Here is a 15,330-nt window from a genome sequence, read left to right on the forward strand (position 1 = left end):
ACATGGGAGGAGAACCTCCTCTACACCCTTTTCACCATTTGCCAGGGCCCCCTCAGAACCCTCAGGTAAAGATCTTTCAAGCTCCTCTACACGCACTCCAAAAGGGGGACCTCAACATCCTATATGAGGCCTGGGCCGAACCTGAAATAGCCGATTGGGTGAAGGACCTCTCTGACATCCAATGAAAACTCCAGGCTGCATGGGCTGTCACTCAGGCCATGGAGGCAGCGACTCGAGAGTCAAGCTTAAGCTCGATAAAAAGGCGACCTCCTGGAGCTTCAATACAGGAGACCAGGTCCTGGTACTCTGCACAGGAGCTACACGCCTCCACAAGACACAGTTCACAGGCCCCCACAATATACTCGGGAAACAAGGATCCCCTGATGTACCTTGTACACTGTGGGAGAGGGCAAGCCAAATGGCTAAAATTAAACTGCTAAAGCCCTACCAGCAACATGAGGAGGAGGAGGAGGAGGACGGGAAGACTCCGCCTAAACCTGGGGCCGTGGTAGACACTATTATCACAATACCACCTGCCACAACTAGTTCTGAAATTTTGCTCAACCTTACACCCACTACCGCCAGGCCTCGAAGATCACCAACACCAAGACATTCAACGGCTACTACTCCAATAACCTCAGGTAACCCAAGATCACCTCTGATGCACTGACCTCCTGGAACATACCATACACCTGCAAGAAAATACCACACCTATCGCCCAAGGCTACCATCAGGTCAACCAACAGTGAGCTAAAAGGACCCAGGAACTGGTACAACTCCAACTCGACCTGGGCATTATTGAGGAGAACCACAGTAAGTGGTCCTCCCCCTAGTAGTCTTGGTTCCTAAAGAAGGCAGGGGTAGGCTATGCACAAACTTCTGCAAACTGAATGAGGTTACAAAACCAGAGCCATACCTGCTCCTGCGAATTGAGGTCTGTTTGGACAGCCTGGCCAGTGCCCCTTTCTTAAGCAAGATCGATTTGGAAAAGGGGTACTGGCAGATGCCACTGTCCGAGGAGTCATGCCCTCTTGACTGCGTTCACCATGCCTACCCGTCCCAGCAGTGCAAGGTGATGCCCTTTGGCCTTAAAAATGCCCCGAGCTGTTTCTAGCGACTAAAGAATACGGTCTCGGCAGGTGCCAAAAACTGCGTTGTCTATTTAGATGACATAGTAAGCTATGCCCACTCATGGGAAGAACATCTACAAATCCTTGACCAAATTCTAGCCACTCTACAATGAGTAACCTTGTCATCAATCTAAAAAAAATGCCAGTTCAGGTTGGCCGAAATCACAAACCTCGATCACAGAATAGGAGATGGCAAGCTGATGCCTAAGGACGTTAACATTTGTGCGATCCAAGATATGCCATACCCGAAGACAAAGAAAGAAGCTCAGCATGTCATAGGAATGGTAAAATATTTCCATCATTTCATTCCTCTATTCTCTGATGCAGCTGCTCCTATAACCAACCTCTTCCTGGAAGCAAACCTTCCATTGTATGCCTGACTGCGAGCTAGTGTATGATCACTTGAAGGCCGTACTCATCAGTCAGCCAGTCCATGTACCTGACTAAGACCAGCCTTTCTACCTGGCAGTTGATGCCAGTGACATCGGCATTGGAGCTGTCACGTTCCAAGAAATGTATAAGGTTAAACATCCAGTCACCTACTACTCCAAGAAACTCAACCCAGCTCAAACTCGATACAACACCACTAAGAAGAACTCCTGGGCATGATCCTGGCCATTAAACAGCTCAATCCTTTCATGCTGATCATAAATTTCCCTTAACCGTCCTTACGGACTATAACCCCTTAAGTATCTAACGATTTTTAGAAACCAGAATTTAATATCTAACGATTTTTAGAAACCAGAATATGTGCCTCATGCACTGGTGCTTGGAACTCTAAGCCCATTATTGGAAAATCTAGCTCATCAAGGGTACCGACAACAGAACTGCTGACGTGCTTTCCAGGCACTAAAACCAACGCTCCAACCATCTTTGGCACCTTGCCACTCCATCCAAAGTAGCCTGGCACTCCTACCAGAGCGAAGTGCCACGTTACCTCCCTTCTAATACCCTTCCTAAAAGCACAAAGATACTTCCTACCTTGTTACTATCCTCACTTTCAGTTCCTCGTTGGACGGGTCGGTACTGTTCTTGGATAGCACTCTGCTGGGCCCGCATTCGAATCTCTGGCCGGCCAATGAAGAATTAGAGGAATTTATGTCTGGTGATAGAAATTCATTTCTCGGTATAATGTGGTTCGGATTCCACAATAAGCTGCAGGTCCTGTTGCTAGGTAACCAAATGGTTCCTAGCCACGTAAAGTAAGTCTATCCTTCGGGCCAGCCCTAGGAGAGCTGTTAATCAGCTCAGTGGTCTGGTTAAACTAAGGTATACTTAACTTTTAACTTATCCTCACCTTCTACCTTTCTTCTGCACTAAGATACCACTAGCCAAATTCCTGGCATCGAAGGTTATTCGATTCTCCCCTTTGCATGTCACTTCCGACATTCAAACCTTGTAAGCAACTTAAAGCTTGCACCTTACATTGAACGAGCAAAGAAACCTTAAATCACCTTGCTGAGTCCTAGGATCAGGTGAAAGTTTTTCTAGCCTAACCCGTCCATAAATGCTACAATTATGCAATCTACCCACCTGTTCACATTGTTGTTCTTTTATTATATAATCCAGCTTACAACTATAAAAACCACAAAACAGACTTACAACCCAAAATTAACAACAAAACCATCAGAGAGCTCTCTCTACCGTACCAAACACTATTCCACACTCCTGCCTGCATTTGTTTACATTTTGCTCCCTCCCGCCATTTTCATCCTATGACGTCACAACAAGAACAAATACTTTTAAACCTAAAGAATGCTTTGCTATAAAAACATAATATTAATCATGTGCTTTTTATACATTTTGTAATGTCCATACCACTTCACTAACATAGAAAATAAAAATAAAATAATAATGATTAACTTCTAAAACTAACATATAATCACACGTACAGGCAGTCTTCGGTTATCAGCAGGGGTTCCGTTCTGGGGGTGTGATAATAACCGAAAAACAGCGATTTCCGGCAATTTTCAGGGCTTATCGGCGCTGAAAAGCGCCAATTTTCGGTTATCGGCGCCGATAGGCAAAAATCGGTGATTTTTGGCGTCGAAAATTGCAGATTTTTGTCACTAGACAAGCCCCGTAAAACCAGATCGCCATTAACCGGGGACTGCCTGTATCTCCTCCTCCCTCCCCTCCAACCTCTTCTTATCCTAATCACCTCTAATCTCCATTATTCTCCAATTCTTTACCCTCTATGTAATTTCTAATACTTTCCCCGGAAACTCCAGCTTTAGTCAATACATCGGCTATCTGATGCTTTCCTTTTATCCATCTCACCTTTATTTCTCCAGATTCTATAGTTTCTTTATTTCTCCAGATTCTATTGTTTCTCTTACTGCTGCAATATCAATTTTTAATCTCTTACTACTTACTCCAGCACTCGATTTTATTACAGTCATTAGGGTTTTACTATCAGTTTTAACCAATGCTTCTAATTTTCTCCCTCCTATATCTCTTCCCACAAATGTTTGAAATATATCAAGCCTTCTGTGGCCTCTCCCACACTCAGAGCTTCTGATTCAATGGTGAACTTTGCTACTCTTCTGGATTTTCTGGATTTCCACTGTATGGGACTTCTCTTATCACCTGTCAAAGATATCACATAACCTAATTGTGTATGACCATCTTCAATACTCCCAAATGAAGCATCTGCATAGGCTTCCCAATAAATCTTTTCTTCCTCTAACTCACTATCACTTCTCCCATTACATCCTGTCTAAAATTGCATCAACCTTTTCCCAAGATTCTTCCTCTATTTTACTAACTTCTACTACATAAACTTTTTTTTCTTCTTATCCAGTTTCTGATTTCTTCTTACTTTGAAAATTCTGAGGACAATCTCTAGCTCAATGCCATTCCGATTTGCATATTGCGCAGTGTTACTTTCCCTTCTCTATTTATAGGATTTCTTCCACCTCTACCTCGATTCACTTTTCCCCAAAATCTTTGGCTTTTCCTACCTTTCCCAAAATTCATATAACCTCCTGATCCCAACCATTCCCCCTCCTCTTTATTCCCTAATCCCTCAAATATTCTTTTCATTATCTGTGACACTGTTTTATATTCCAACTTTTCTTGACCACAAGCTGCTAATACCATTTGTTTTTGAGTTTCTGTGAAATTCGCTTGTTCTAGTACATGAAAACCTTTTGCTTCCCTTTCAAGTATCTTTTCCCTATCGCTCTACTACATTCTGACTGCCTTTTCACACCTAATTATAAAATCTCTCATCTTTTCATTAGATTCTCTTTCCATTTTAAAATAGTTTTTCATTTTACTGTAATTTTCCAATAATGTATCTTTTAGATACACTTCAACTAGTTTGGATAGGATTATCTTTGAACCCTATTTATCCTTAAGTACATCTGTATCTATTCCTTTTGCTACTTCTAAAGCTTTTCCTTCTAAGTTCATTCTTTCTATCTCTATCCCCAGATACTTCACTTCTCCACACACCACAAGCCAATCTTCAACTTGTCCTCTCCATCCTTTATAATCACCCTGTGTCCTACTAAATCCCAGACAGTCTCTTCTCCATTTCATCTCCCAAAGTTTACCATCAGATCCGTCCATTTTTAACCAACCACGCTCTGGTACCACTTTTAAGTTTTTCTAGCCTAACCCATCTAAAAATGCTACAATTATGCAATCCACCCACCAGTTCATGTTGTTGTTCTTTATTATATAATCCAGCTTACGACTACAAACACCATAAAACAGACTTACAACCCAAAATCAACAACCTAACTATCAGAGAGCTCTCTCTACCGTACTACATTCTATTCCACACTCCCACCTGCACTTGTTTACATTTTGCTCCCTCCCACCATTTTCATCCTATGACGTCACAAGAACAGATACTTTTAATCCTAAAGAATGCTTTGCTATAAAAACATCTTATAAAATTAAACATGTGCTTTTCATACATTTTGTAATGCCATACCATTTCACTAATGCAGAAAATAAAAATAATATAATAATGATTAACTTCTAAAACTAACATCTAATCATTGGATGCCAACTGTGTCACATATGGCACTGTGCCACCACCATACCTAAGTACCGGGGGCACCACCTAACACAAAACCACGAGTTCTACCTTTACATTGGCTCATCAAGGCAACTAATTGCATGAATTTATATACCCAAGAAAATCTTATATTTAAGTGCATAACTAACCTTATAGGTCTTAATTCTAATAATAATTCTATGAAATTATCTTACACCTATAATATTAAATCATGACAAATTATAAAGTTCATGTGATATATTTTTCATTATGATTTACTGCCAGTGCTGCTTCATTTTAGCCCTTAATTAGTAAGTACATTACACCCAGCAGCAAACTGATTCTGCGCTAACGTAACTATTGCCACCAGTGCAATTAAATTTGCATTTATCCAAAACGTAGAAATCCTAACTAAGTTCAGTAAAGCAACCAAGAGCTAGTAGAGGAAAAGTAATCCTTAAAAGTCAATTTGCCTTGCCTGCAGACATTCCTACCCAATTAAGGGTGTGATATGCCATTGAGCTGTATCATTTATACTTATCTAATAAAATTCGTGTATGTATAATGTACAGATATAACATCACTGTGAGCTTAGTAAATATAATTACTGCATTCATTTCCCAACTTTTATTGTACCCTTTATATTGTTATTGGCAAATTCATTTGCATACTTTACATGCAAATATAAAGGTAAATTTTAGGTAACATAAATATCATCTGAGAGCATATTTCTGTTCATTTGATTATATTGAAAATTTCAGGGCATATTTCTTTTATGACAAAATAGTTTTAGTGCCTGGTATGACAAAATAGTTTTAGTGCAACTATCAGGTTTCTAACTGTCACAGATTCATTGTTATTACAAAATAAGCAATACTTTTTTTCATATCCTATAAACAATAGTATATGGTACCTATAAAAAATCGTATATGGTATCAGTGCTACGTTTATTTCATAACTTATAACAATTAATAATATATGCTATCAGTGCAGTTTTTTCATAACTTTGCCTATATATATTATTAATTATATATTTTCTTTATAACCAATAAAAATATATGAGGTAGTTAACAGAACAAGAGGATTGGACCTTTCCGATGTTGAGTGTTACTTGGGGGGTCCAGGGGTGAAGCCCCAACCCCCACCAGCTCAGGGCACGGTGTCCTGGTGAGGTTAGGAAGGTAGTCTGGTTAGGCCAGGGCATGGCATTTTACACTCACCCCAAAGTTTTCTTCATAACCTATAAAAATGTATTCCGCCACTGTACAAGGCTTGGTGTTGGTATTTCCATGTTTTCTGTTTTGATATAGAAATGACAAATACACATCTGCGAGGATAAAGTAACCAATGGCCCCGAGCTGAACAAGTCGGACAACTCACTGCGGTAAAATCAAGCTTGCTAGTATATAATTACTATCATTATTATAATAAATAATGATCATGGAGTATACATAGGAAAACAAGTCACTGAAAGAAAATCAATCTTACTGTTGATATCCCAGAGGTACCCGGCATTTCTCCCTTAATAATGTTTCTCGTTTGGCCAGGTCTCTTGTATTCCACGTTGGGCACACATTCTTTGGTACCTTTCCCTTACAAGGGTACTCTTCCTCTTTTCTCCTGCCATTGGAACTATGTCAGTGTAAAGTGGGGTCACAAAAGGCAAGCGTCAACGCAATCACAATGCTAAAAAGTACGTAACTCACACTCACTCAACGAGATGGCTCTTGGGTAAAGAGGATGTTATGAAGTGTTACCCAAGATTATACAATTTTATATTTCTGAAAATACACAGTAAAAATATGTCAAGAAATACAAAATGTTTTATGTAAACTAGTTGGCATGGTATATCTGTGATATGGCGAGTTCAACATATCAAAATACGCAGATGTATATTTACTCTGATCTTACTTTATTTTTATTTATTTATTTTTTTTTGAGAACCAGCTCTTATCGTAGAAAATGGGTATTTTTAATAAGAAACTGAAGTATATTTCTCATTTCCTACTATCCAGAATTAGAAAGTCATACAGACATTATGCGACAATTTGTCTCTCACAGGGTGATATCGAGATACAGATACATATTTACTCTGATTTGATATGTATCTGAGAGAACGAGCCAGTTATTATTGTAGAAATCGTGTATTTTATTAGGAAACTAAAGTATATTTCTCTATTCCACCTGGAAAGTCGTACAGACGTATGACAATTTTCCTGGCAATGCCACTCACAGGGTGGTAAATACGGTGAACAAATATGTAAAAAAAAATCCACCAAACAAAACTTTTTTTTGCAATAATACTTCAGAATTTGTTTATTTAGACATTAACTAGTCCAAATCCATCACTAACTAAAAATTGACAATTCCTCAATATTCGGCGGTCAGCGCGTCCCTTAAGCCTCAATTGTCACTTCAGGGAATGTTTATTTAGACATGAAACAGTTTAAAACTGTTAATAACTAAAATCTGATAATTCCTCGAAATTCAGCAGTTGGCACACCCCTAAGGCAAAAATCCCAAGTTAAGGTGACATTAGGCTGGGTACTACTTTCTGAGCTCCCCCAAGTAAATAAGTGTCACCATCTTTCCAGTGTGCAAGCCAACCACAGGATTAAAGGTAAGGCTTTCATCGCTTTTAAGTTAGATCCAACTTAAGTCGACGCCTCCAGAACAGATCTCAGTTGTAGCTTAGGGACTGCCCGTATACAGTAGGTCCTCAGGTTATGTCCAAGATCCGTTTCTACTGCCACGATGTAACCTGATTTTGTTTGTAAGTCGAAACTAAAGCATACACAATGAAGTGAATCAGTAAAAATAAAAAATAAGAAAATAATTCCTGAACACATACATATAGTACAAGGGTAAATATTATCCTTACATTACCCCTGTGATAAACTATAGTGTAAATACAGGTAAATAGAAATTCTTACCTTTACTTCAAGAACACTTTAGTAAAGTAGTTAAGTCATTTTCTGTTTTACTGGAATTAATGATTTTCTCATTTCACTTAATATCATGGAAGCTTTACTTGTATGCCTCTGCGTGTTTACATGCACACGGCATTTCATCATGTTGATGTACCATCTCTACATAGTGAGGACATTAGTGTGTAAGAATTTCTTAGAGCAGTAATTCACATTTGCCAATTTTTTATTTTTGGCTTTGGTTGATTTACTGTAGAGTATTTCATTATAAGTTCAGTTTACTTTAAGTATGGTTATCACACACATCATAACACTACACAAGAGAATATTTTATCACTGTTGATATTTCATCTCTAATTAAAAATATTTGAAATGCAAATTTGTAGATGTTGGCAACAACTGCATTATTTTTAACTTACCTCAGTGCTATCAACCAAAGTGAAGGAGTGTGTGCATGTGTATGTACCCTACCCACACAATTGTGTTCATTTTTTGGGTTGTAAAAATTAAAAATGAGAATACAGTACAAAAAGAGAATAGCATAAAACAAAAATAAAGTGATGGACTGTGTGTGTTATAAGCTTCAATGTAAGCAGTACCTCTGGCTGGTGTTTCTCTCTCTCTCTCTTTGTTTTTCTATGTTACAAGAAAGTACTATACATATCTATTAATAAAATGTGGAAAAAGCATAAATGTAAAAGAAAAGAAAAAAAAAAGGGGGCTTGAAAAGTCAAATGCCTGCCTACGCCTCTCCTCCCATCCCATATTGCATTCCCACCCCCTCCCCAGCCAGGAAAACTGCTTTCCATACTCCTCTTACCTTCCCAAACAACCCTTTCTGGGAGTGAGTTCCTCTACTCAGCCTTAGTGGCCCTTCTCTCCCATGGTGACCAGCCGTCCAACATCCAATCCCCCCTCCCCAACACACAAACTTTCGGGAAATTTTCATTTTCCTTGTACAAAACTTATATGAAAGGCAAATCATAGAATCACTCTTTTGAACATGTTTGTCTATTTATGACACAACTATCATAAAAAAATCTTAACCACACTTAATATACGGTAAACAACTTTCAAAATGACAAAAAGCTGCCCCATATTCCAACTGAAATATCAGTTTTCACATGAAGGGCTGTAAAATTACAGTACTTACAGCATGCTTTCGCCAGCTGTCTCGGATGGCAGGTCGAATCTTCTTTGTTACAACACATTCCTGCATTTCCTCCAGTGCTGGGTGCTGTCCAACTTCCTCTTCAAATGGCAAATGATACTCTGGTACAGGACCATCCTGACCTATTAATAGCAAAAAAAAAAAAAAAAAAAAAAAAAAAAAACCAACATTAACCTTACTAAATAACACAACAGGTCAGTAATCCAAAAATTAACAAATGGTATAATCAAAGGCTCAGAAAAATAACTGCTGACATATCTTATATTTTTCTTTTATTACTTTCTAGTAAACTTTTATTATTAGTAATGTTCAACCAATACACAAACATACTACTGGACAATACAGAGAAACTTCCATCTCAGATTACATTCAGAAACTCACCAGAAATCCTAGGAAATGAGAATTTAACACTCACATCTACTACGTATTTCGGGAAGTTTGAGTCATTGTATTTTTGCCAATATCTTTCAAATTAATTGAAGGATCAGTTTACTACTTTGTAACAGTGTGTTTCACACCCTCCCCTAATCTTTGGTAATAAATTCAATTTCCTAATTTCAGCTTTTTAAGGCACTTTACACTTGAATTTGATGGGGTAGCAAGCAAACAGATTAATACTTTCGGACATACAAGCTTGGGTATTACTGAACTTGTTCTGAGTATCTGCTTACAGTAAATTCCTCACTATCCCCAACTTTCCTCTAACTCCACCATTCTTCTACCTACTTTCCCTTTATGTCATTACACCCTGTAGCATGTTACTTTCTTCATAAATGTGATTGTTTCTATTTTGTTTCGATAATTTTGTGATGAAAAGTTATTTCTTCGTTGGGAGAGTCGGTAGAGTTGTGGCCTGGAAACTCGCTAGGCCCGAGTTCGCCTCTCCGCCCGGCTAATGAAGAGTTAGAGGAATTCATTTCTGGTGATAGAATTCATTTCTCGCTATAATGTGGTTCGGATTCCACAATAAGCTGTAGGTCCCGTTGCTAAGTAACCAATTAGTTCTTAGCCACGTTTAATAAGTCTAATTCTTCGGGCCAGCCCTAGGAGAGCTGTTAATCAGCTCAGTGGTCTGGTAAAACTATGGTATACTTAGCTTATTCTACATTCACTGTTCTAAATATATACAGTAATAAAAAAATGGGTTAAAATCGCAAAACAGTTTATAATCATTTGAAACAATGTACACGATATCAAAGACGTCAATAAAGGAGTTTTATCTTCACCTTACTTCCCCCCCTTCTCTCTCTTTTTATCAATCCATCTTTGTAAAATGAATAGCAGGTCTCAAATAGGAATGTACAGAGGTTAAATGTATAAGACAAAATACTTTTGAACTGTATACAGTAAACACCCCGTATTCGCGTTTTCATGATTCGCGGACTCACGTATTCATGGATTTCTCTTTGGAATGTATCTACCTATTATTTGCTGAAAATTTGCCCATTCGCGGTAATTTTCACTGAAAAATATTCACTAAGCACTGTATTTTCATCTCATTTTCATGACTAAATGCACTTTTTGTGATAAAACTAAGTTACTCAGGTAATGCTCAAGTTACGATAATTCACCTTACAATAATTCGATTTTGCAAAGGGGTAAGCAATTAATAGACACGACAATATTTTTAAATTTCGCGCAGGCGCAGGCAGCAGCATAATCAGGCAGTGAGAGAGACCAAATTACAATAGACAACTTTTCCTCCATCTCTTTATCCCATCTTCTAGTTAAAAAAGTAAAAGAGAATGATAAAAGTATTGTTAGTAACGTTATATTCTTGCGTAAATGCGTACAGCCATAAACAACCGACCAAGAAATTGTTGTTTTGCTTACAACCGAATCGGATAACAACAGCCGTTTACCTGTATTTCAACCATCGTACGGTAATAAACAATTACCCTAAGTTATGGCACAAATGACGTTAAGTAGAAGAGGACTGATATATTTTTACATTATACCCTTATTCGTTATGGATAAAAGATCCAAGGAAATATACTGCTAAATTTAGCTGCAAGTTGTAGCTGAAGCTGAGAAAACAATGTTCAAGCTGCTAATGACTACTGTAAATTATCATGCATCGGCAGCAAGGATGAAACTCAATTGTAATTAAAATGGGAGAGAAAGTATTTTAATCAAAACTACTGGGCATGAAAGAACATATTACTGTTATTTTTACACCGATAAACAATAAATACGTAAAGCTCATGTTATGATGAAATCTAGTGAAAATAGCGAATGGAATCTTGAATTTTTTTTTACACAAAAACACCCCCAAATAGCCATCGTCAATCGTCATCTATTAACGAAAATAGATAAATTAATTTCACGCGACGTATTTTACTTATATTTTGACTTAAAACACTTTGTATAATGAAAAATAACCTTGCCCCTTATAAATAAAGTATCTAGACTCTAGAGATTCATTTACCCTAACTAGAAGCAAGAAAAAAGCTCTGAACAGAGTTAAATGTGGCGAAATAAACTCCGCGTAAACATTTCCAAACCAAACCATTGATCGCAATTTATAATACAAAAGCAATATAAGAATATATATACAATATTATTGGATACAGTGAATTAAGGCGTAACATTTTAAAAGTTTGGGTCGTGTAGCATGCGATGGGTATGGTATTCAGTGGGACTCCCAATCACTTTAGAAGATCTACTTTTTTTCGTAGCAGTGGTGGGACAGTTGACTTCCCTCCGTTAGCTGGGTGTGGTAGGGTGCATTATCAATAACCAGCACTGATGGCTCATCTAGTGCTGGTAGGAGCTGTGACATAAACCAACAGAGAAGAATGGTACTGTCCATTTCGCCATGGTAGTCGCCACTTTTATTTTTGGCTGGGTAGCACAAAAATGCATCATTGATGAATCCTTTATCTGTTCCAGCTCCCACTACCACAAAACGCTCTCCTTCTCCGGGTGGCATCTGATGACTGTAAGAGGAACTGGTGGCTGGCTGTGTTGTGTCCACCCACTCCTTTCTGTGGTGCATCCTCGTAGTCAACCAGGTCTCATCTGCATAAACCACCTGTCTCCCCTCTTTCCGATGTTCCTTGAGTGCTCGCAAAGTCTTAACAAGCCAGCATATAACAATAGATTCTTTCCTTACAATTTCCACTGCAATATTTTATACCAAAAACCCATGCTGTGAAGGATTCACCACAATGCCGTCTGGGTTGTTTCTTCAGTAATGATGTCAACCTTCTTTAAATCTTCAGCTAATGCATTACTCTTACTGTGGGACACAAAATAACCATACGCAATATCTTACCTATTCAGATTTATTATTAATTTTTGGGCAACTTCCTCCGGTTGTGAACTTCAAAAAGACATATAGCAAATGCAAATTTCTGCATCTATGTGGACATTTCAATATGTAAACCATAACTCTGAACACAGACGAGACAACCTTCTCTGTAGTCACTGGACACACAAATGATAAACCTGTCATTCAACCCAACATTTTTCATCAACTACAGAGATTTCGGAAACCCCTAAATTATGTATAACCACGTAGGTCGTTAGCTCATTTCATCCTACACCGCTCAGTTGAAAAATTGCAATGCTATGTGCCTGAAAACATTCCATTACGAGAGAGAGAGAGAGAGAGAGAGAGAGAGAGAGAGAGAGAGAGAGAGAGAGAGAGAGAGAGAGAGAGAGAGAAAAATTGCAATGCTATGTGCCTGAAAACATTCTAGAGAGAGAGAGAGAGAGAGAGAGAGAGAGAGAGAGAGAGAGAGAGAGAGAGAGAGAGAGGATGAAAAATTGCAATGCTATGTGCCTGAAAACATTCCACTGAGAGAGAGAGAGAGAGAGAGAGAGAGAGAGAGAGAGAGAGAGAGAGAGAGAGAGAGATTCAAAGAATGAAGAAGGGTTGGTGTTAGGAGGGATAAGTGCCCCAAGAGTGCTTACCTGAAAGAACTCGTAAACCTTGACTCGCTAGGTTTGGCTATGTCCTAAAATTCAAGAGTAAGGTGCCTTTAAAATCTGTTAGGACAGAATTTTTTTTAATCAAAAATTGGGGGAGGGTGTGATGCACTCTGTTTCAAAGTACCATACCAATCAATCAATTGGTTTTTAAGATATTGGGAAAAAATGATGACTCAACTTTTCTGAAATACGTAGTAGGGTCTTTGACATGCAAAAATAATTACAATAAAACAATGAACAATCTTCGCTCCACATGTCTTATGTGTTCCAATTTTGTCAACATGGTAGAGAACTGCCTAACAATGTTCTTTTTCTAAATAATGTTGATTACATCAATCTTGTATTAATGAGATTTAAATCCAAGATACTGTACTATTCAAACTAAGGAACATGATGAACAGTCTGCATAAAATTAAAAAGAAATTGTTGGAAATGCCAGTGCCTCTAGAAATAGTATGCTCAACCTATTTAACTTGCCAACTCTGTCACATTACAGTTCCATCCAATAATGAGAAGGTGGTATACACAAGTAACTGTATTTGCTGGCATTATCATTAGAATGCAGAGGTCTCATACTCGCTGGTAATATCAGAGCATATTCTTGAAAATTAAACTGCTCTTTTTTTTCATAAGCTTCACAGTCCTTCCTTCTATACATCATTTTGAAGCTTCTTACTTACTGGTAGTAAAATATTACTGTAAATGTGATGGGAGATGACACAGTAAAGCCTGTATAGGAATTTGTAGATAAAACAGAGGCTGATCTGTCTCCAACATCACCATAAGGTCAAGCTGCATGCCAAAGAAACCAACAAAGAGGTGGCGAAGGCAACTGAGGGGTAACGTCTGCTAGTCCTGCTGCCTGATGGTGACTGGGACTTCTCCAACCTCTTGAACTTGGAAGGCAGCAGGAGCTGGGTCGACGGCAAGGTGGGTGTGGCTGTGGGTGATTCTGCCCTCAACCTCTTCTTGAAAATCTGTTTGTCCCCCTTATTGACTTTCCTGGAAGAAGATTGAGTACATAATGCTTGGGAGGAACCTTTATTTTCCCTGGCCTCCACATGGTGGAAAACAAAAACGGGGTCCTCTGAAGGTGACCTACTGCTGCCTGCTGAAGGGGTTGCTCCACTTACATGGGTAATACAAAGGGAGATCTTGTATAAGAAGCAAATCTGGGACCTCCAGGAAGGGATCCAAGCAAAGGATTAAGGTGAATTCTCAATTTGCCCTATGGCTGACTGGGAAATTTCCAGAAACAACCCAAAGCTGCAAAACACCATCATGATTGGTGTAGAGGCCCAAAAACCAGAGTGGAAGAGGTCATGTATGCATGTCACAAAAACTGTTCAAAAAGATAGGATTGGAGCACAGAGACTCAATTTCCCAAACACTTGAGTACCTACCAGAACCAGGAAGAGTAGGAGATAAGTTCTTTGGAAGACTGAGAGGTCAACAGGACATGAGCTTGTGCATGTTCCACTAAAGCTCTTCACAGACATTCTACCCCAACGTCTTTATACCTCCAGGCAACAGAGAACATCAGCAACAAAAAACAGTTTTGAAGTTCCAGAGTCCTGGATGGCTTGGCAGTCAGGAGGTAACCAGACTAAACTTCCCAAGAGTTGAGCTGACAACCTGTTCCAGACTTTCAAGGCTAACCAACAGCTTCATCCACAGCTTTGAAACCAAGAAGGGGTCAAAAGAGTGGCACTTCTTTGACAAGAGAAGGGATTGCTCAAGGGAATTAAGGAGGATAACCCCCAAGGAGAAGACTCCAGGTAGGCCTCCTCCTTCTGCAAATTAAAGACAAAGAAGGATTCTGAAAGCAGGGGTAAATAAATAAACCCACATACTCACCAGAAAGTCCCAACAACCTCTACATGATGAAGAAAGTCAAGAGACTTTTATAACTGATGCTTCTCTAATAGACAACCTCAATTCTAGCTGTAACATGAGCTACCAATTTAAATGAACCTGGATAATTATGAATTGGTGAACCTGTAGTCTTGAAATATGTCTAAAAAAATGTTACCCAGAGAAACAGAATTATTATTTAATTATTAATGAGCACTCATACACAAGTCAGTTTAACAAAAACAAAGCTTCATAAATGTGTCTGTAAACATATTAGCAGCAGACTTGTGGAATTGACAC

The 15,330-nt window shown here is 38.6% G+C and overlaps 1 protein-coding gene across 9 annotated transcripts in view; it reads right to left on the minus strand.

The window, feature by feature from the left end:
• Positions 1-15,330, minus strand: part of LOC136836060 (activin receptor type-2A-like) — a 282,286-nt gene that overhangs the window by 37,689 nt on the left and 229,267 nt on the right. For all 9 annotated transcript variants that reach the window (XM_067099957.1, XM_067099961.1, XM_067099966.1 and 6 more), the window contains one exon: positions 9,223-9,362. In XM_067099957.1, coding sequence (XP_066956058.1) covers positions 9,223-9,362 — 140 coding nt within the window. The remainder of the gene's footprint in view (positions 1-9,222; positions 9,363-15,330) is intronic.

The sequence above is a fragment of the Macrobrachium rosenbergii genome, chromosome 56 (genome assembly GCF_040412425.1).
Source record: "Macrobrachium rosenbergii isolate ZJJX-2024 chromosome 56, ASM4041242v1, whole genome shotgun sequence".
In the NCBI taxonomy this organism is placed as follows: domain Eukaryota; kingdom Metazoa; phylum Arthropoda; class Malacostraca; order Decapoda; family Palaemonidae; genus Macrobrachium; species Macrobrachium rosenbergii.